The 20,353-nt window shown below is 31.9% G+C and overlaps 2 protein-coding genes across 7 annotated transcripts; one reads left to right on the forward strand and one right to left on the reverse strand.

Annotated features, from left to right (window-relative positions):
* Window positions 1–627: 627 nt before the first annotated feature.
* LOC133830184 (pollen receptor-like kinase 2) lies at window positions 628–3,147 on the forward strand. The gene is made up of 4 exons (XM_062260109.1): window positions 628–1,297; window positions 1,381–2,028; window positions 2,444–2,968; window positions 3,035–3,147. Exons 1-4 carry the CDS (start codon window positions 628–630, stop codon window positions 3,145–3,147), a joined length of 1,956 nt encoding a protein of 651 aa, XP_062116093.1.
* Window positions 3,148–5,179: 2,032 nt separating this feature from the next.
* Window positions 5,180–12,054, reverse strand: LOC133829584 (putative disease resistance RPP13-like protein 1). Of its 6 annotated transcripts, none has more exons than XM_062259306.1 (8): window positions 11,320–12,054; window positions 7,584–10,962; window positions 7,360–7,465; window positions 6,660–6,819; window positions 6,396–6,476; window positions 6,175–6,245; window positions 5,789–5,868; window positions 5,180–5,673 (listed from the first exon to the last, which is right to left on the reverse strand). In XM_062259306.1, exons 1-2 carry the CDS (start codon window positions 11,805–11,807, stop codon window positions 7,776–7,778), a joined length of 3,675 nt encoding a protein of 1,224 aa, XP_062115290.1. In that variant the 5' UTR covers window positions 11,808–12,054; the 3' UTR covers window positions 5,180–5,673; window positions 5,789–5,868; window positions 6,175–6,245; window positions 6,396–6,476; window positions 6,660–6,819; window positions 7,360–7,465; window positions 7,584–7,775. The 6 variants fall into 6 exon arrangements, with proteins under 6 accessions (XP_062115290.1, XP_062115287.1, XP_062115289.1 ...); XM_062259303.1 differs by having other exon boundaries at window positions 6,660–6,813; window positions 7,584–11,193; XM_062259305.1 differs by having other exon boundaries at window positions 5,802–5,868; window positions 7,584–11,193.
* Window positions 12,055–20,353: the final 8,299 nt, after the last annotated feature.

Genomic DNA, 20,353 nt, shown 5'->3' on the forward strand with positions numbered 1-20,353 from the left:
TTTATGAGAAGAATAACCATTTTTTAAAACAAAAACAAATATCTATTCCTGGATACCAACGAAAACAGAGAATCTTGCTACATAGTCCAGAATCTAAAAGACTGTATACAACAAACGGAATCTCAAGGTTGTATAGAATTTGTTTCTGATGGAGTGAAAACATGGTGGAATGGGGGAGGGAAAGGAAATCTCATGATCGTATGTGTGTGTGTGTGTGTGTATATATGTGTGTATATGTAACATATATAGGTGACGTGGGAAGTAAAAATGAGAGGCTTGGCTGAAATGTCTCATGCAAAAGAGATGGATGGACTATGTCAAACGTAAGAGGTTCATTTGTTTGTGTTACTTTTGTAAACAGCTTTCAATCTCCTATTCTTAGCTTTTAGCAGTTACAACGTAGAAGTTGGCTGTTAGGCCTTTCCTCTTTCTCTCTTTTTTTCCGACCATCAAAACTTTTCACCACCACCCTTCTCTCCCTCCTCCTCTTCTCTGCTCTTCCAAGCTTTTTTCACCCAACAAACCCCACTCATTTCTCTCCTCAGTTGCAGCATCACCAGCTGCAGCAACAGCAGCAGCAGCAGCAGCAGTAGCAGTGTGCGAGTACCACTACCATTGCCAATGGCAATGGCACCACCACCACCTCACATCATTAGGCTATTGTTTTTTCTTCATTTCTTCCTTGATCTTAAAGTTGTTTTAGCCTATTCCGAGATCGACCCTCTTCTAAAATTCAAGGATTCTTTACATTTACAAAACAAATCCAAATTGTTGCCGAGTTGGAGTGCCTCAACCGCACCATGCTCAGGCCGTACCGCCAATTGGGAAGGCATTCTTTGCAGCCAGCATGGTAAGGTATGGGGTTTGAAGCTTGAGAATATGGGACTCAAGGGTGTCATTGATGTCCATTCTCTCAAACAATTGGCTGATCTCAGAACCATAAGTTTCATGAACAATGGTCTTCATGGACCAATGCCTGATATTGGACAACTCAGTTCCCTCAAATCAGTCTACTTATCTAACAATCATTTCTTTGGGGAGATTGACTCTGTCATGTTCTCGAAAATGCTTTCATTGAAAAAAGCAGATCTGTCCAACAATCACTTCGGGGGTGCCATCCCTTCTGCATTGACGCTTTTGCCTAAGCTTGTCTTGCTTAGGCTTGAGATCAATCATTTTCAAGGGCAGATACCACTATTCCCAAACAAAACATGGGCTTCTTTCAATGTATCCAATAACAGATTGAGTGGTCAAATCCCACCAACACTTGGCAATTTGGACCAAACCTCATTTCAAGGTAAATAAATATACACAGCACTTTTTCTATTCCATATCATCATATATATATGATCCTATTTTGATAAATGATTCGATGAGCAGGCAATGATGATCTCTGTGGACCACCTTTGAAACCATGTAGTTTTGGAAAGCCATCATTACTGAGCATAGTGGTGGTAGTTGTAGTGGTTGTAATTGCACTAGCTGCCATAGTTGTTGTCATCATCATCCTAAGCCACCGCAGCAGCAGCAGCAGAAGCCAGCCAACTACTTCTATAGAGGCTCCTCCCTCGCCAACGCCATTGCAAGAAAAAGCAGGCACTAGTAATAACTTTAACGGTTGTGTAGATGATCAAGCTGTTGATGAACCTCAAAGTTCATCCCCACTTGGAAGCAGTGCAAGTAGCAAAAAGAAAGTAGCAGACAAGTTCAAGGTGACGTTTGTGAGAGATGACAGGGAGAAGTTTGATATGCAAGACTTGCTAAGAGCTTCGGCTGAGATGTTGGGAGGAGGGCGGTTCGGTTCTTCTTACAAGGCAGCTTTGTTGAGTGGCCCTGTGATGGTTGTGAAGAGGTTTAAGCAAATGAACAACGTGGGAAGAGAAGAGTTTCAGCAGCATATGAGGAGACTAGGAAGGTTGAGACACCCCAACTTGCTTCCTCTTGTGGCTTACTACTATAACAAGGATGAAAAGCTCTTGCTTTTTGACTACATTGACAATGCTACAAGCTTGGCCTTTCATCTTCAAGGTACAGATTTCATACTTTCTTAGGCAGTAATATTTTTACGGGTTTATACCTTTTTGGACCTTGTGTTTTGTCCCATGACCTGTTTGGACCTTGTGTTTTGACAAATTACTTTTTGGACTCTATGTTTTGTAAAATAGTTAAAATAGAACCCTAAACTCAATTTTGATGAAGAAAAAATTGAATATAACAACAGTTTTTAAGCAGAATGATTTTATTTTTGTTCTGAATTGTTAGTTTGGTAAATTATTTGTGATTTTAGTTAAGAAATCATTGACCAAAATTGATTTTAGGGTTCTATTTTAACTATTTTACAAAATATAGGGTCCAAACAGGAAATAAGACAAAACACAGGGTCCAAAAAGGTATAAATCCTATTTTTACATGTACTGATATGATTGTCACTTGGGAATAACAGTTGATCATCGTCCCCTTGATTGGAGAACACGTTTGAAGATAGTGAAAGGGATAGCTAGAGGCATTTTACATCTCCACAACGAGCTACCAAGCCTAATAGCGAGTCACGGACACCTTAACACCTCAAACATTCTACTCAAAGAAGTTTCTTATGAACCAGTGCTGTGTGACTATGGCCTAATCCCATTGATGAATCAAGAAGATGCCCATGAATTGATGGAGGCTTACAAATCGCCGGAGTACCTCCAACACGGGCGGATCACGAAGAAGACAGACGTGTGGAGCCTTGGCATAGTGATACTCCAGATAGTGATGGGAAGAGAAGAAGTGGAGGAGTTGGTGAGGAGGTCAGATAGTCCTGTGGAGGAGTGGTTGGTGATGGAGAAGGAAGGTTGGGAAGAGGAGGAGATGGTGAAGCTGTTGAAGATAGGATTGGGGTGTTGCTTAGGTGATGTGGAGAAGAGAATGGATATCAAAGAAGTTAATGAGAAGATTGAAGAGTTGAAAGAAGAAGTGATTGTTGTTAGTACTAGTAGTGATCATCAACATCATCATAATCATCATGAGATTACTTCTGCTAGAAATAGTACAGCTATCCATGATATAAATGATGAAGATTTTTACTCTTCTTGTGCTAGTGATATTGACATGAGATCCTCAAGAGGAATGTCTGATGAGTTTATCAATTACTACTTCAAAGGTTGAGTTTTATATATATTATAAACACATTCTACACACATCATGACATGTATCTATATATATATATGTGCCAATTACCAAGGTTTCTTTAGATAATAGAAATGCTTTTCAATTCATTTGTTTCTACTAATAATATAAGATGTACTTAATTTGCTATAAGGAAAAAAAATAGTGCATGAGAGTGAGTATATACATACTTTCCTATTCTAAAGATGAAAAAAAAAAGCATGTGCAGTTTAATTAATTATTTTTGAGAGGATCATAAGACTTTGTACAAGTACCAACATTATCAACAACCAAGTTGTGCTTGTGAAGTATAAAAATTATGAAGTGCTAGTTAGTCTTGTCCTTCCTAGAACTGAGCTGAGATAAAGCCTTTGGGGGAGTGCCAACTGATCCAAAAACACACCATAGTTAAAGGAATAGACTCTCATTCTTAGTATTTAGAAAAGGTACATGTCAGAATATATATATATATCTATAGTAATATATAGAAATGTAAATGACTAATTAGTTTAGGAATATTCCCTATTTATAAAAGATTCCTGAGTGTATTTTGTCTTTTGTATTTTCATTGTTTTTCTTCCTCTTTATTAGTAATTTATATCTTGTTTTGATTGATAATTTGTCATTTTATTCTTTTCTTTTATATAACATGACAGAATTTTAAAAGCCCATTCCCATCCATATATATATATATATAATAGGTTTAATATAAAAACAATGGAAACCCTATATATATATCACCATTTATGAAATTATTATTCTTTATTTGCTGAAAAAGAAGAGAAACCCAAAAGGAAATGGTCCATAGTGGCCATCTTTGTCCATTTACCTGTTGAAATCCATTCCTACAAAAATAATGACCATTTTTAAGAAGAGAAGCCCAAAAAGAAATGGTCCTATTAGTAGTCAGCCCAGTGAACCATATTGGATCCAGGTAGCACCGGCCCGTTATCCTTCCACTGCCGAGAATGGGAGGTAGTCGCTGCTCTGTGAAACCAGCCTCACGCATTGCCCTCCACTCTAGGAACTGCGCAACCCTGGCCTTCGCCCAGATCACTCAGCCCACTCCCGGCTTGGAATGGGCAGACCAGTAAGCAGCTAACACTGGACCCGATCCACTAGGCTGACCCAATGTTCCATTTCCCACATGCCCCCACTTGGGTTGCAGGCCCACGTTGCTAGGCCCGGCGATAAAGATCTAAATGGTGAGGTATCATATACTACTTCCTTGTTATGTTCATTTCCCATGTGGGACTTATGGTGGCTATATTGTCTCTTGAAAGTTCATTGTGTTAGCAAGGAAAAACCAAAGTCCATGCAGCAAGTTTATACATGCAGAGCTATAGGCATGAACTTTTTATATGTGTAGAACTAAAAGATTATGTAGTTTTTTTCGATTGTCATTACAGAAATGGTGTTAGAATCAATGCCTTGTTGATAGAAAAGAGTTTGATATTTCTACAAGCAATAAGCAGTGGGTTATAAGTAAGAGCAATATAATTTCATAGAAGTACTACACTGATAATATCTTAAAAGTCAATGTAAAATAGAAGAAAAGAAAAAGCAGAAGAAGACTGTTTTATATTTGTTGATACGAAGATATGAGAGCAGCATTGCTTTTATATAAGCTCATAAGCTTCTAACTATGTAAGAAAAACTAGCAACCAGTTACTCGATTCAACTAACAAATAGTTAACAAAATAGCATAAGCTGAGAGCAGTAATCTAAATTGAAAATTTTCACCAATTTCATCAAACTACAGTCTTTGTAGAGTAGGGAATGTTTCAATGCATGAACCAGCCAACTTCAAGAATGATTTGGATTTGGCAATCTCTATCCCATAGGAGAATAATGAACTTTGTAATTCTAAGGAAAAGTTTGTAAATTTCTTTTTTGTCTCCCAAATGTTGGTTCAGACTAATGCACCACGACCATATTGAGTAGAGTTTTTTTTTTTTTTTATTAAACAAATAATGGCATATACTACATATGAGATGACTTCAAAATAGATGTAGAACATATAGAATAGCGCTTAAAAAAAATAAAACAAAGTTAAAAACTCAAAATTAGACATTTACAAATCTACCTTGACAAAGTTTTTGGAGAATTGATTGTCTTATAGGCAACACCAATGGAGCCTTGTAAATCCCAGTGTACCTAAACCCTAAACCCTAATGAACCATCCCAGTGTACAAGAACAACAACAATTAATACACAAGACTCTCCTAGTATCTACAAAGGTCTAAAAAATGAAATTCGTACAAAATGCTATCTGTTGTAATTTCCTTATTCTCAAAGACTGATATCCACATGACTGAAGCTCTGTTGCCCCCAAAAGTTTGACTCTCAAATAACTGTTTACATCTCCAACTAGGGCATGTACCAATGGAGTCTGAAAACAAGTGGCTAATACTTTCCCCGCCCTCCTTATATCGTGCCCAAAAGAAATTTAAAGCTTCAACCAGGAGACAAAGACTGTGAACCTCTCTAAACTTTGAATCTGAAGAAGGGCCTGTTCTTGAATCCCTGGTACATTTGAATTGAGCAATCATAAGTAAGATATAGCACAAATTGCGTAAAGGAGAAAGGTCCAAAAACAAAAAACACCACTTATAGTGCTCAAGAATTACATGAAACATACTCTGCATTAACACCTTTTATAATGGTGGAAAACACACTGCATTTTCCATCTGTAGATGTTGTTGCACTTGCAAGAAGTATCTGGTAATTGTGAACACATGATAATCAATAACACAGAATTGGTTAGTTCATAAAGCAAAACAAAAAGACAACTATTAGATAATGCATGTCTCACTCCCTAGTCCAACAGATAGGTATCAACTTTAAAAAAAATCAAAGAAAGCAATGATGTTTGATAACATCCTAACAATTATCTTCAAAGACATTGAGTGCATGAACAAAAGAAAACAAACACATTATATTTGGTAAGACACGCAAGTTTTGAATAAAAAATGCACAAGTTCATGTAGCTACACTTTAAAAAAATAGGAAAAGATAGATACAGACATTATTGGGATGCCAAGGCAATGCTTGCCACAGAAGAATCATGTCTTTTCCTGATAAGTTTACTGACCCACCTGTAGAAAGATACAGAATAAAAAAAACCATTAATTACTCAAAGACTAAAGTTGATGAAAAAAAAAATAAGCAAGCCTTAAAGTTTATAGATACAGTACAAAAAAGAATGTGAAATCAGAAAGATCAAGAAAAAGGGTGCAATGAATTACATCGAATCAAAATAATTGAAATCTTAAATATCTCTTGGACTCCACTGAACACAAACTGCTCCTTCTAGATTCCAGAGATAACTGGCAAAGAAATGAGTAAATAATCAAAATTAACACATATTACAAAAAATAGGAGACATAAAATCTGTGTTTTCTTGAGATAGAAATATAGTTATATAGTAAACAAGATATATTTATATAAAACAATGAGAAAAAATAAAGGAACTAAAAAACTTCTAAAAGAACTTAATAGTTCAAGAAAACCTGAGTGATTCCAAGATGCATGAAATATGTAATTCTTTTTAATTAGTAAAGTGAAGATATTTCCCAGTTGTCCATTCACGAGATGCGGTGACCATTCTGTTTGGCCTTGCAACTCCAGTCTATTCCAGAAACAATTTGATCATAAGATGTTATCCTGTCTCTTTCCACATCAAAACAAAAAATTTACTATCAGTGTATTGGTTGCAAACAAACCAAAAATGGAGTTCGCTTTCTTTGAGTTTAAGTGCAACTTAGCATTTCCAATGAAAAGAATACAAATTACTATTTTTAAAAAAAAAAATTAAAACCAGTTATACATAATTGAAGAAGAGGATTTATTTCCTATTTCCACAAATAGAAAAACATATCCAAGTTGAGCGAATTTAAAAAATAATGTTTCATTTTAGTTTTAACAGTATAATTATATTCCAACACAACAGTTCCTTATTTCTCTCAAGAACTCTCAACTCTCAAGTGTTTTTTCCTTACAAATAGATTAAAAATGATGCATAAAATTTAAACAACAACTTTTTGAGATATATATACTCAGTTACAACTTAAAACCTATAACTGAACAAACTGGATCAACAGAAAAACTAATCAACTACATCACTAACTACAATGGCCATAATGCACAAAAAAAATAAGTATTGAGTGAATCAGTACTCTAACTTATATTACATAATAAAAGATAGCTAACCTTTTGTCATCTTTTTCATTATCTTCATCGTTTTGGAAAGTTCAGCCCAGATTTTGTTCAAATGGGACAATTGAGTCCAAATTTTCCTCTGCCGTCAACAAAATACCTAAACAGAATGCACACAACAATCATCAAAGGAGAAAGATCATGAAAAAGACACAAAAGCAGATAATAGATTATAATTTGAAATGAAAGAAAAAAAAAAGTGTAAGAGAGAAACTCACAATGGTTCAGATCTGGTGGAATTTGATTGCCCTGAGAGATTAAGGTTTCAAGTAGGGATTCAGGGAAATCCTCTTCAGTCTCAGAAATCATTTCTTTTATGCATATATTTATAGGAGAATTAGGACCTTGTGAAACACTATGGCTTTGGGACCAAAGGATGGCTAAGTTAAGAGTTGTCAACTGATGGAGCCTCAGTTGAGGCTGAGGGATGCAACAATTCTCCCAAATATAGTTTTCATACTTCCAATACGCTTTTCTATTCTGCACATAGTTGCTTGAGGCTGAGGGATGCAACAAATCTCCCAGTCATATTCTACAATTTCCCAATACAGTCCTCTCTCCCGCATACACTTGCTTACCTTCCACCAATACTTTTCTTTCAGCAAAGGGCAACCATACATAACGAATCTTTCGAAAGAAGGTTGCAGTAAACCTTCAAAAAAGGGTGGCAGTCCTTTTACTGGAAGTGACTGCAACTGGGGGCACATATATACCTTTAGTTCTTTCAAGGATTTGAGTTCTCCAAACCCCTTCTCATCTAACGTTTTAAGACAATCAAAATGATCGATTTCAAGGTAAGTAAGGCTAGTGGGCAGCGACCCTGGCTCTAGAAAGGACTCCATATCTTCACTATCATAATAGCCAATACAAAAACGTGTCAGATTAGGCAGTGCTTGTAAATTCCAATTCTTTCGAGACGCAATCACCTTGTTGCAGCTTAAAATGGTGAGCTCGCGCAAACTAAAAAGCAACCAAGATCTAGGAAGTGATTCCAACTTTGGACAATCCCTGATAACTAGTTGTCGTAAACAAGGGAGGATGCTATCAGGCAATAATGTGAAATTATGACATCCTTCGATGGTGAGGGTAGATAGAGAGATTAGGATTTTTGATACTGAGAAAGACTCTAGATTTCTACAAGCACGAACTCTGAGATTCCTAATATCAGGAAAAATATCTAGAGGAAGCAATTTCAATGAGGTAGAAATGCCATAAAGATAAAGATTTTGGAGGGATTTATAATTATAGGTCAATAGAAAGTCTATATTGCCGAAATAATGGGGCATTGGGAAAGAATATATAAGATGTAAGTCCTCCAAATTATCAAAAGTTTGAAGACTATTACATGATTTGACTCCATGGCAATGGTTGATACTTACTGTTCTGACAGTTGGCATCAGTGGGAGTGAAGAAGCAAGCCTCCAACATTCACGAATATCAAGCTTTGCTAAAGATGGTAAGAGTGGAGGCAAATCTCCCCTCAGTTCCCAACACTTGTGGATAGTAAGTGATATTAGCTTTGGAAATGCTTCAATATTTGCTTTTGGCAATGACCATTCCTTCCACAATATCATGCCTATGAACTTCAAGGATTCCAACAATGGAAATGATTTGGAAGAACTAATAATCCCATAAAACTCAACACCAACCATCTTTACACCATAACATCTTTCAATCGAAAGAGTTAAGAGTGCAGGTAATTGCCCAAGTGGTGGCAAGGTACAAAACCCACAATTGCTCATGTAGAGATGTCTCAAATTAATGAGATGATGTAAATTTTTAGGCAACTTGGTGAGACGCCAAAAATAAGATAACTTCAATGTCTGTAAATTGTACAACAAACACACAGATGTGGGCAACTCTTTGATTGAAGATCTAGTGAGATCCAAGTACCGAAGATGTCTTAATTCACCTACCAACTCAATTACTTTACTGACATTTTTATAACCTTCCAAAGATAAAAATCTTAAGCGCCTCAGCTTCATAATGTCTTTCAGCACATCATAATGTAATGTATTAGAACTGAGAGTAAGATCAGTACTGTCATGACAAGTAAGAGACATGAATGTACGCAACTGAGTAGCTTCAGAAATTAATTTATATGTTTCATGAAAATCATAGTCTGGAAGAAATGTAATGTGCTGTATTTGCCTCGTCAGTCCAATGTCATACATCTTGTCTTTCTCCATATAAACAAATTTTTGTTGAGATACAAAATTAGCCAAATCAACCATAAGATCATGGATTAAAAAACGATCACCTGTACCATTTGCAGGTTGAAAAAATGATCTAGATCTTAACTCATCAAAATACTCATATCCCACTTCTTCCATAGTCCTATTTCCACTTGAGTGCTCCAGTAAATTATCCACCATCCATAGCGAAACCAACTTCTCCTTTCCAAATGTGTAATCTTTAGGAAACAAAGAAAAATAAACAAAGCATCGTTTTAAGTGTGGTGGCAAATAATGATAACTTAATCTCAAAGCCGGTAGAATGTTTTTCTCTCCTGGTAAATCCAAAATATCACTCTCTGCTATTCTTTTCCATTCTTTAACATTTGTAGAGCGCAAGAGGCTTGCAACTGCCTTCACAGCCAACGGCAAGCCCTTGCATTTATTAACAAGTTCTTTGCCAATTCTTCCCAAGTTTGAATCTGTAGTAGTAAATTCTTCATTGCCAGATACAATCTTGACAAATAACTTAATACAAGATTCTTCCTTTAACACATCAAGATGGTGAAATCCCGTTGTTCCCACGATTCTTGCAACTTTTTCACTTCTAGTCGTGACGATTATCTTGCTACCTTGTGCCCCGCCTTTGAAAAGCATCCTTATTGTATCCCAAAAATTATACTCTTCATTCCAGACGTCATCCAAAACTATCAAGAACTTCTTTTTGTCCAATATTTCTTGTACATCCTCTAGAAGCACATTCAAGTCCTCAGCATCATCACAAGCAGCTCTAGTCAGTGCTCCAAGAACAATTTTCGTTACCTTACAAACATCAAATTCATCTGAGACACAAACCCATGCCTTGAGTTCAAAATGCATTTTAACTTCACCATCATTATAAACAGCTTGAGCAAGAGTAGTTTTGCCAATCCCACCCAAGCCCACAATTGGAATCACGCATATTTTTTCACTAACCACCTCATCTGACAACATCATCTCTTTCAAAAATTTCTTATCATCATCTCTACCGAAAAACTCAGAATCATCTATGGAAGATATTGAAGATGGTTTCTGTGATTGGATCTTCTCGACATCTGCTCGCAGATCAAGTTTGTACCTTTGTTTTTCAAAAGTATCCAACCGCTCTAGAATCTTCTCCATAACTATCTTTGTTTTCTGAATAGTCCAGTTGAAATTGGAGAAGAATTTACTTACCTTGGATTTGTTAGGTTCTGACTCTACTTCCACCTTGACTTTGAGGGCATCATACTCAATTTCCTCAAAGAGATCAACTGCATCATCCACAGCATCTTGAAGCTTGTCCAACCACTTCTCAACTCTAGGGTTTTTGATCTGCTTCTGCTCCGCATCTCCAAACACCTGAGCAAGAGAGAGGAGTGTAGTCTCTAGTTTGTCAAGAAGCCTATCGAAACCAGAGTTAGTCTTTTCCCTTAAGAAGCTCGCTACACGAGAAGAACTTATCTTCTTTAGCAAAAAATCAACTGAAATAGAGACAACAGGAGCAACCAACAATTCTACAGCCATGGTTCTCGTATGCAGTTCAGGTGGATTAGACAACAACTTGTTGAAAATGGCCTCATCTATTTGTTCTCGTATAAAATTAACAATATCATCAACTAACTCAGCATCGTTCCTATATTAATTAGATATATTTACAGGCAGTTAATCAATCTCTAAATTGAAACTAGTAAAACACTAGAAGAGACTATTTTCTAGCTAGAACTACATTAAAAGAACATGGTAAGTGGTTAGAGAGAACCTGAAGTTGGATGCATCCCACCCAGAATGATTAGCTGCTGTAGTTAGAGCAACCCTCCATTCTTTTATCTTATCTTCAGGAAAACGATCTGTATTTTTCTTAAATGCATCTTCATAAATTTTCTTTTGATTTCGCACATCTGATGGATCCACGTGATAAAAAATAGGTAGAAGAATCAGATTCTTCTTCTCCACGCATACTAGCTCATCCAAGCACCAGCTCGAATATGCATAATTTTGAGAGAAGACAACTGCACAGAACTTTGATTGGTCGATGGCATCCATGAGAGCACTGGAGATCTCGTCTCCTCTAACAAGTCTATCATCAATGTAAGTTTCAATTCCACTATTCTTGAGTGCATTGTAGAGATGACTAGTGAAATTAGAACGAGTGTCTACTCCTCTAAAACTTATGAAAACATCATATTTCTTTTGAGGAGTCATAGAGATAGAGGCCAGGGTTGGAAGATCATCTAGATTATTAATCATTCTCGTCACCTTAGTGGAAAAGTACAGAATAGAGAGACAGAGAAGAGCTAAGAGTCAGAGGAAAAGAAGAAGAAGAAGAAGAAGGCACCTGAGTGTGAGTGTGAGAGTAGAAGGAGAGAATCTAGCTACTGTTGAGTTGGTCTCAGTCGAAGCTACTGCTACGCCATTGAAGACCCAAGGACGGTGTGAATGAGTGAGAGAAGGAGAGATCGGTAGGTAGAGAGAGAATGAGACATGGGAGGAAAACAAGGAGAACTAATACTATGGCCTGTTTTTGTATCTTTTTTATTTTATATTTCATTGAGGATTTATATTTTTTGATCTTAGATTGGATAATATGATTTTTTTTAGATTTTGTATTTTGTAAAATGGTTAAAATAGTACTAAATTTAATTTTGGTCAATATTTTCTCAACTAAAATTACAAATAATTTACCAAATTAATCATTCATAACAAAAATAAAATCATTCTGTTTAAAACCTGTATTGATATATTCAATTTTTTCTTCATCAAAATTGAGTTTAGTGTTCTATTTTAACCATTTTATAAAACATATAGTCTAAAAAGTAATTTATTAAAACATATGGTTCAAATAGGTAATGGAACAAACACAAGGTCCAAAAATGCATAAACCCTTTCATATATCAACATACATTGGGGACAAAGCATATTGGTAGGAGTATATATTTATACTAGTAACACGTGCCGTGATGTTTCTGTTGTTTTATTTATAGAATTTATTAATTATTTGTATTAAATTTATATTAATGTTATATAAATTTTAAATAAATATCATGTTTTGACTAAATAAGTTTTTTTAAGTTTATGTTTACTAATTTAAAAAAAAAAGTAATTTGTTGCTAATTGACAGTAGATTATATTATATGTTTAATATGACATTATTCTAATAAATGAGTTTATGTTTAATTAAATTTTATTTAAGTTATTAAACATATGATTTTATGTTGTTTAATTATTTATTATTTTTAAATAATTATTATTGTAAAATATCTTAAAAGTATTATATTTTAATTTGTTTAATTATTTATTATTTTTAAATAATTATCAAGGTAAAATATCTCAAAAATATTATATTTTAATTTTTTTTAATTATTTATTTTATTTTATTTAAGTTTAAATTATGTTTACAAACTACTGTTAAATATAAGAATATTCTGTCGTAGTTAACATTAAAAAAAATAAAAAACCGTTAAAATCAAGAATTTCTGTTATCTACACAATTATTATATAGAAAAGATATATATATATAAAACGACAAAATTTAATAAAAAACGACATACATAAAGAAAACGACAATATTCTTATAAACTACATATTTCCGAGAAAATGACATTATTCAAAACAACATAAACAAATGGTATGGATTAGTTATGTCACTGTTATTAGACATAGATACCCTTCCCTTTTTGTCTATTAAAAAAAAGGAAGTGCTTCAGTCCAATTTTTGTCTATTTTCATGGTTAAAAGACCAGTATACCCTTCCTTTTGAACTTTTCCTTAAAGTCCCAAAAGGGCAAAATGGTTATTAGTCTAAAATTCCCATTAAACCGCAAATTATACCACAAATTCCCAACTTAGTCACTATAACCTTCCAAACACCAATATTTTCCCCAAAATATTCCAATATCCAATAAATCCTAAAATAAGCAAAATTACTAAAACACCCATTGGTTCACCCCGAGCCGGGTATTTATCATTGTTGTGACTTTTCTGCTTAATTGCTCGAAAGGATCAACTCATGCCGAATATCACAAATATATCCACATAATAATGTAGTCTCAAGCACATAGCATATAAATTTTATAGTTATACCATCAACGAGTCAAAATTACGAAAATACTCATTTTTTATTTCATATTTCAACATACACTGGTGACAAAGCATATTGGTAGTAGTATATATTTATACTAGATACAAGTAACATGTGATGCATGTTTCTCTTATTTTATTTATAGAATTTATTAATTATTTGTATTAAATTTATATTAATATTATATAAATTTTAAATAAATATAATATTTTAATTAAATAATTTTTTTTAAGTTTATATTTGCTAGTTTTTTTAAAAAAGCAATTTGTTGCTAACTGACAGTAAATTATATTATATGTTTAATATGACATTATTTTAATAAGTGAGTTTATGTTTAATTAAATTTTATTTAAGTTATAAAATATATTATTTTATTTTGTTTAATTATTTATTATTTTTAAATAATTATTATTGTAAAATATCTCAAAAGTATCATATTTTAATTTGTTTAATTATTTATTATTCTAAAATAATTATTATTGTAAAATATCTCAAAAGTATCATATTTTAATGTGTTTAATTATTTATTATCTTTAAATAATTATCATGGTAAAATATTTAAAAAATATCATATTTACAAAAATTTAATTATTTATTTTATTTTATTTAAGTTTAAATAATGTTTACACACTATTGTTAAATATTATGTTAAAGTTAATATTAAAAAAATAAAAAACATTAAAACTAAAATTTTTTGTTATCTACACACTTATTATTAAAAGATATATATATAAAACGATAAAATTTAATAAAAAACGACATTCATAAAGAAAACGACAATATTCTTATAAACAACATATTTCCGAGAAAATGACATTATTCAAAACAACAAAAACAAATGGTATGGATTAGTTGTGTCATTGTTACTAGACATAGATAACCTTCCCTTTTTGTCTATTAAAAAAAAGGAAGTGCTTCAGAACTTAGTCCAATTTTTGTCTATTTTCATGGTTAAAACACCAGTATACCCTTCCTTTTGAACTTTTCCTTAAAGTCCCAAAAGGGCAAAATGGTTATTAGTCTAAAATTCTCATTAAAACGCAAATTATACCACAAATTCCCAATTTAGTCACTATAACCTTCCAAACACCAATATTTTCCCCAAAATATTCCAATATCCAATAAATCCTAAAATAAGCAAAATTACCAAAACACTCATTGGCTCACCCCGAGTCGGGTATTTATCATTGTTGTAACTTTTCTGCTTAATTGCTCGAAATGATCGACTCCTGCCGAATATCACAAATATATCCACATAATAATATAGTCTCAAGCGCATAGCATATAAATTTTACAGTTATACCCTCAACGGGTCAAAATTACGAAAATGCTCATTTTTAACAAAACGGGTCTTTAAACGTATTTAATACACATAATAATGCATACTCAATAATATAATAATATAATTCACACACTTATCCCATGTACTCTCCCGACACGCTAATTCAAGCACTTAATCTTACTAGGAGTTTTGGGACGTTACAATAAATAATTTTTAATCCAAATATTATTTTTAAAAAAAAACTAAACTCAATATTTCTAAACAAAATTATACTTTGAAGTTTGAACTAAAAACTAAATTTAATTTTTTAATTTTTTGCTTGATTGTTTTCTAAATGTGTTTAATTATCAATACTTCAAATATATACATTTGAATCATTACACATGCAACAACAAAAAATGTAATAATGAATAGAAATAACATCAACAAATTGAAAAAAATTGTATGTTAATGTTAGTAATTAAGAATAAGTTTTGTTAAGAAGTTAGATAATATAGGCTGGATTTATCTAACAAATTATTATTATTAGCCTATAATAGTCAGATGATATCTTTAGCTAAGAGCTGGTGTGTAGTGAAATTAATTAATTAATTACACGTATTTTTAATTGTTTGAGTTGAATGGTCCATACACTCATGCAACTCACCAATAAACAACTAACTTAATTAACTTGCTTTACCTCTCTTCATCATCATAATCGTAATCATAATCAAAATTATTAATTAAGTTAATTAAGTCAGAGAAAGATTATAATGTCATCATCTGATCATTATTATAACATTATTAATGCTAATAATGATAAAGATGATGATTATATGGTGATTAAGAAGAAAGGCCAAGAAGGAGAAAATAATAATTATGATACTAATAATGATTATTATGTTCGACATTTGGAGGAGAAGGAGAAGATGGTGTTAGCAGTGTCTGTGGAGAAAGAGAATAAGGCCAGTCTCCATGCTTTGAAATTTGCCATTGATCGTTTTTTGATGTCAAGAAATAAGAAAATCAGAAGAACTAATAATATCAGTCTGGTTCTTCTCCATGTTCGTCTTCACAATCCCACCTCTCCACTCTCTTATTATCACGATCTTTCATCAAGTAAGTACGTATATAGAAAAAATTTTAGGTAGTGATTGTTTTAATAATACTAATTTTTAGTATTTTCGGCACGTGGTAATGACATGGATAAGTTGCGACTCCATTAATATTTTTTATATGACAATGTATAATATTGTTTTAGAGAATTTTTACAAATATTCGGAAAATTTCGAATAATTTAAAAGAATGAAATTAGGGTTTCAATCAGTTTTTTGTACACGTGTTTGTTTTAATATTTATACGTGCTTATAATAGACTGTTTGAATCTTGATTTTGACATCTAAATCATCAATAATTTTCTGAAAAATTTATGAGAACTCCTGTAATTATATTATATATCGTCGTGTAAAAAATAATATCTATAACCAATAGTAGCCATATATATATAAATATTAGGTAGTGATTGTTTTAATATTAATTTTAGTATTTTTGGTACATGGCATAACTAAATTGCAACTCTATTTTTATTATACGACAATATATAATGTAGCTACAATGAACTTTTTATAAAATTTTGAATAATTTAAGATTTTGAAATCAGGATTCAAACAGCTTGTACGTGTTTTTTTTTCAATATTTATAAGCACTGATTGAACTCTAATTTTGACATTCTAAATTATCTAAAATTTGATGTAAATGCATTATACATAAAATAAAGTTGCAACTTACACATATTCCAAAAATACTAAAAGCACCCTCTCTCTCTCTCTCTCTCTCTCTCTATATATATATATATATATATATAGGTATTTATATATAATGATGATTCTCTTCTCTTCTTTATTATTATGTATAATATTGATTAATTGTGATGATCAGGAGAGACCAGTCCTACCACCAGTTTCGTTGAAAGAGAACCAGATGATTACGAGTTGGAAATCTTAAGTCCCTTTAGATACTTCTGTGCACGTAGACAAGTAATAATATAAATAATCTCATCATTAATTAATTTAATTATAGCATAATAAATCATGTTCTGTAATTAATTAATAAACATAAATATTTATGTATATATATATGCAGATAAAATTCGAGATAGTTGTAGTAGAGGATTTTGATGTGGCACAAGCATTGGTTGATTATACCATACGCCATCGAGTTGAGAATTTGTTTCTTGGCTCTACCTCTTCATCATCTACCTATGCTTTCTCCAGGTAATTATGTTATATATATATATATATATAATGATTATTAACTAAAGATCGATAATTTACTCATTTGGTACTTTGTGTTTTTATAAAGTATCATTTTAGTAACTTATTTTTCAACAATGCTCATACGATACCATGTATTTTAAAATCATACATATTTGCATTTGATACCCTAGCTAGACTCGTATTTGAAAAATAAAATTTTATTAATACAACAAAGTTGCCATCAATTATATATCGTATAACTGAAAGCAGTTTGATTAAATTAGCAAAATTTTATTAATTAAATTTGAGTTTAGGGTACGGAATATGTACGATTTCAAAATACAAAGTACTGAGTAAGTACGATTTCAAAATACACTGTACTTGTAAAACACAGAGTACCAAAACTATACTTTAGAAAAACATAACCTACCCTTAATTAACTAATTAATTATAATGACTTCATTTTCATATGTATAAATTAATATATATATATATATATGTGCAGGCTATTGAAGAATAATTGTTGTACTCAAAGAACAGTATTGAAATGGGTACCTGATTTCTGTAATGTATACATAGTCTCCACACAAGGGAAGCTGAGCGGTGTAAGAAGTGCTCGTTGCCCTCTTCCAACTATTCCAAAACATAATCAAACTCATTCTCATCATCATCATGACATGTAAGCCTACTTATACCTGCCTCATTTAAAAAAAAAAACTTATATTATATAATTTTATGCGCGTGATCAGTTTTCGGCGTGATTTTCTTTTTACGGCCGTGTATATTGTAGCTATTTAAAGTATTATGCAAATTTTTAGAAAATTCTGAAAACTAAATTCAAACATGTTGTTGCATGCGTGACTAATTTTTTTTATGCACGTGAAAAACAACATGTTTTTTAACCTAGTTTTCGGTACTGTAAACTATTAGGAATTTTCTGAAAATTTGCAGGATGCTCTAAATAGCTACAATATATACGGTCATAAAAAAAATCGCACTGAAAACTGTTCACAGATCGAGAAACACTGAGAACCCTCCATCAGTAGGGCTTAAAATGAAGCCCGAAGAATTGTCATGTATATATATATACATAATTATATGGAACGACTACAACGCATCCCCTTTTTTGCAACACCGGTGCATCATTTTCTATTTTCAGCACCTGGATAGATATAATCCCAAATTTTTTCATATAACGGTGTACATTGTAGGTATTTAGAATATCCTGCAAATTTTCAAGAAATTCTGAATAGTTTACGAAGCCGAAAACAGAGTTCAAACTGTCAAATTTTACATGCGTACACAAAAAAACAGGCACGCGTGTAACGGATAGTTTAGAGCCTGTTTCGGTACCATAATTTATTCGACAAAATTAGTTATATTATATATGATGATAATTCATAGTTATTATGTATATATATAGGTTGGTGTGGAGATTGACTCGTGGTGAATTTTCAGAGGATGATATGGGATCAGTAGCTGAGTCTGATGATGTGATCAGTTTTGTGAGCTCATCATCAGAAATGAGTACAACAAGTAGTAGTACAGTAACTGCATGCAAACCTCCACGACGTCGTTCCATATCACTTCTCTTAACACACAAACTAGTAATTATAATTATATATATATATTATCTTCTTAATTAATTTGATATATATATATATATACAATTAACCTTATTATATGTAGTGATACATGATGACACCATTTTAATTTGTTGTTGCAGAAATCTATGGAAGATGAGATGAAGAGACTTAAATTAAAGAAAAATATATAATATTACTCAAATGTATCATTTAGCAGACTCCAAAATTAATAACTAACAAAGGTACTAATTGATAATATAATAATTATTATTATTATAATTATATGTTATGGTTTTTAATTAATTAATTTGATACTGACATTTCTGAGGTTCAATAATCATGCAGTTCATCATAGGAAACAAGACGAAGCTAGTTAAGTGGAAAATAATCAATGAGAAAAGAAGAAGATCAAGAAGTAATTAAAGTCTTTTGTATAATATTAATTACAGATCAATAATAATAATTATTATTATTATTATTAAGCTTATCTCATGTTGGATTATATATTTTCACTGTATTACTACAAGTATATATGTGATAATGAGATAGAACAATATCCAATTGAAGTATATTACTATATATATATATATATAGTGCTTTTTGTCTTTCTATTGTTTTTTATTCACAACTAAAAATTTATAAGGATGTACTAAAAAATATATATTTTTCCTTTGAATTTATTTAGTGGTAATTAATCATTGCATTTTTACATTTTAATGATGATGACAAAGTTATATATGTTGTGACTAAAAGTCAAAAATAAAATTATATTATCTTGGCTAATTGTTTTTGTATATTAATTCTTTTCGAAATAATAACAGGAGAGATATGGAAATTAATTTATAATCATAAGGTGATAGTAGCTTTTAATAATTATTATACAACTCTAATTAAAGGGGGTGTTTGGCAAAATAGCATTTCTTTTATATAGTTATTTTTGTACAATAACAACTTTGTTTTGATAATTTTTTGCAAAATGACATTCCAAACACCCCCAACAACTTATTAAAAAATTTCTCGATTATCTTATATAAAATTCCAAACACTTTTTTTTTGGAAATTTTGAATACCCTTTCTCGATTCCAAATAGAGTCTATTTTGCAAAAAATTATCAACAAATGTCATTTTGCAAAATAACATTATAAAATGATCTATTTTCACCAATCACTCAATTAGAATAATTTTTCTTACAGTCGTACACTTGTTTTGATAATATTTTACAAAATAATCTGGAAGATGCACCCGACACTTTGTCGGAAAAAATCTCAACACCCTACCTAGATTCCAAATAGAGTCTGTTTCACAAAAAATAAAAATGAAAGAATATCATTTTGCAAAGTAACATTATAAAATAATCTATTTCCACTATTGACTACTCAATTAAGATAAGTTTATCGATCATATGTAAATCCACGATCGAAATAATTACTTCATCGATTTTTTGATTCATGTCGTGTTAAGATTTTACATTGATGTTGATTTTTTTTTTTCATTTTTGTGAGCTGTTTGACATTACTTTTCCTTAGAGTTGTGTCGAAAAATGAGTTGAGTTGTCGGCATTGAAGAGCATGATCAAATATGTTGTCGCCTGAAGTATTACTAGTGGTGGGCAG

This window comes from Humulus lupulus, chromosome 4 (assembly GCF_963169125.1).
Source record: "Humulus lupulus chromosome 4, drHumLupu1.1, whole genome shotgun sequence".
Classification (NCBI taxonomy): domain Eukaryota; kingdom Viridiplantae; phylum Streptophyta; class Magnoliopsida; order Rosales; family Cannabaceae; genus Humulus; species Humulus lupulus.

Coding starts and splice junctions, on each gene's coding strand:
- LOC133830184 (XM_062260109.1), top strand. CDS start 628: ATGGCACCACCACCACCTCACATCATTAGGCTATTGTTTTTTCTTCAT. Junction 2,029..2,443: donor CTTGGCCTTTCATCTTCAAG/GTACAGATTTCA, acceptor TGGGAATAACAG/TTGATCATCGTCCCCTTGAT. Junction 2,969..3,034: donor AGAAGAAGTGATTGTTGTTA/GTACTAGTAGTG, acceptor GAAATAGTACAG/CTATCCATGATATAAATGAT.
- LOC133829584 (XM_062259303.1), bottom strand. CDS start 11,807: ATGATTAATAATCTAGATGATCTTCCAACCCTGGCCTCTATCTCTATG. Junction 11,194..11,319: donor TGGGATGCATCCAACTTCAG/GTTCTCTCTAAC, acceptor TAATTAATATAG/GAACGATGCTGAGTTAGTTG.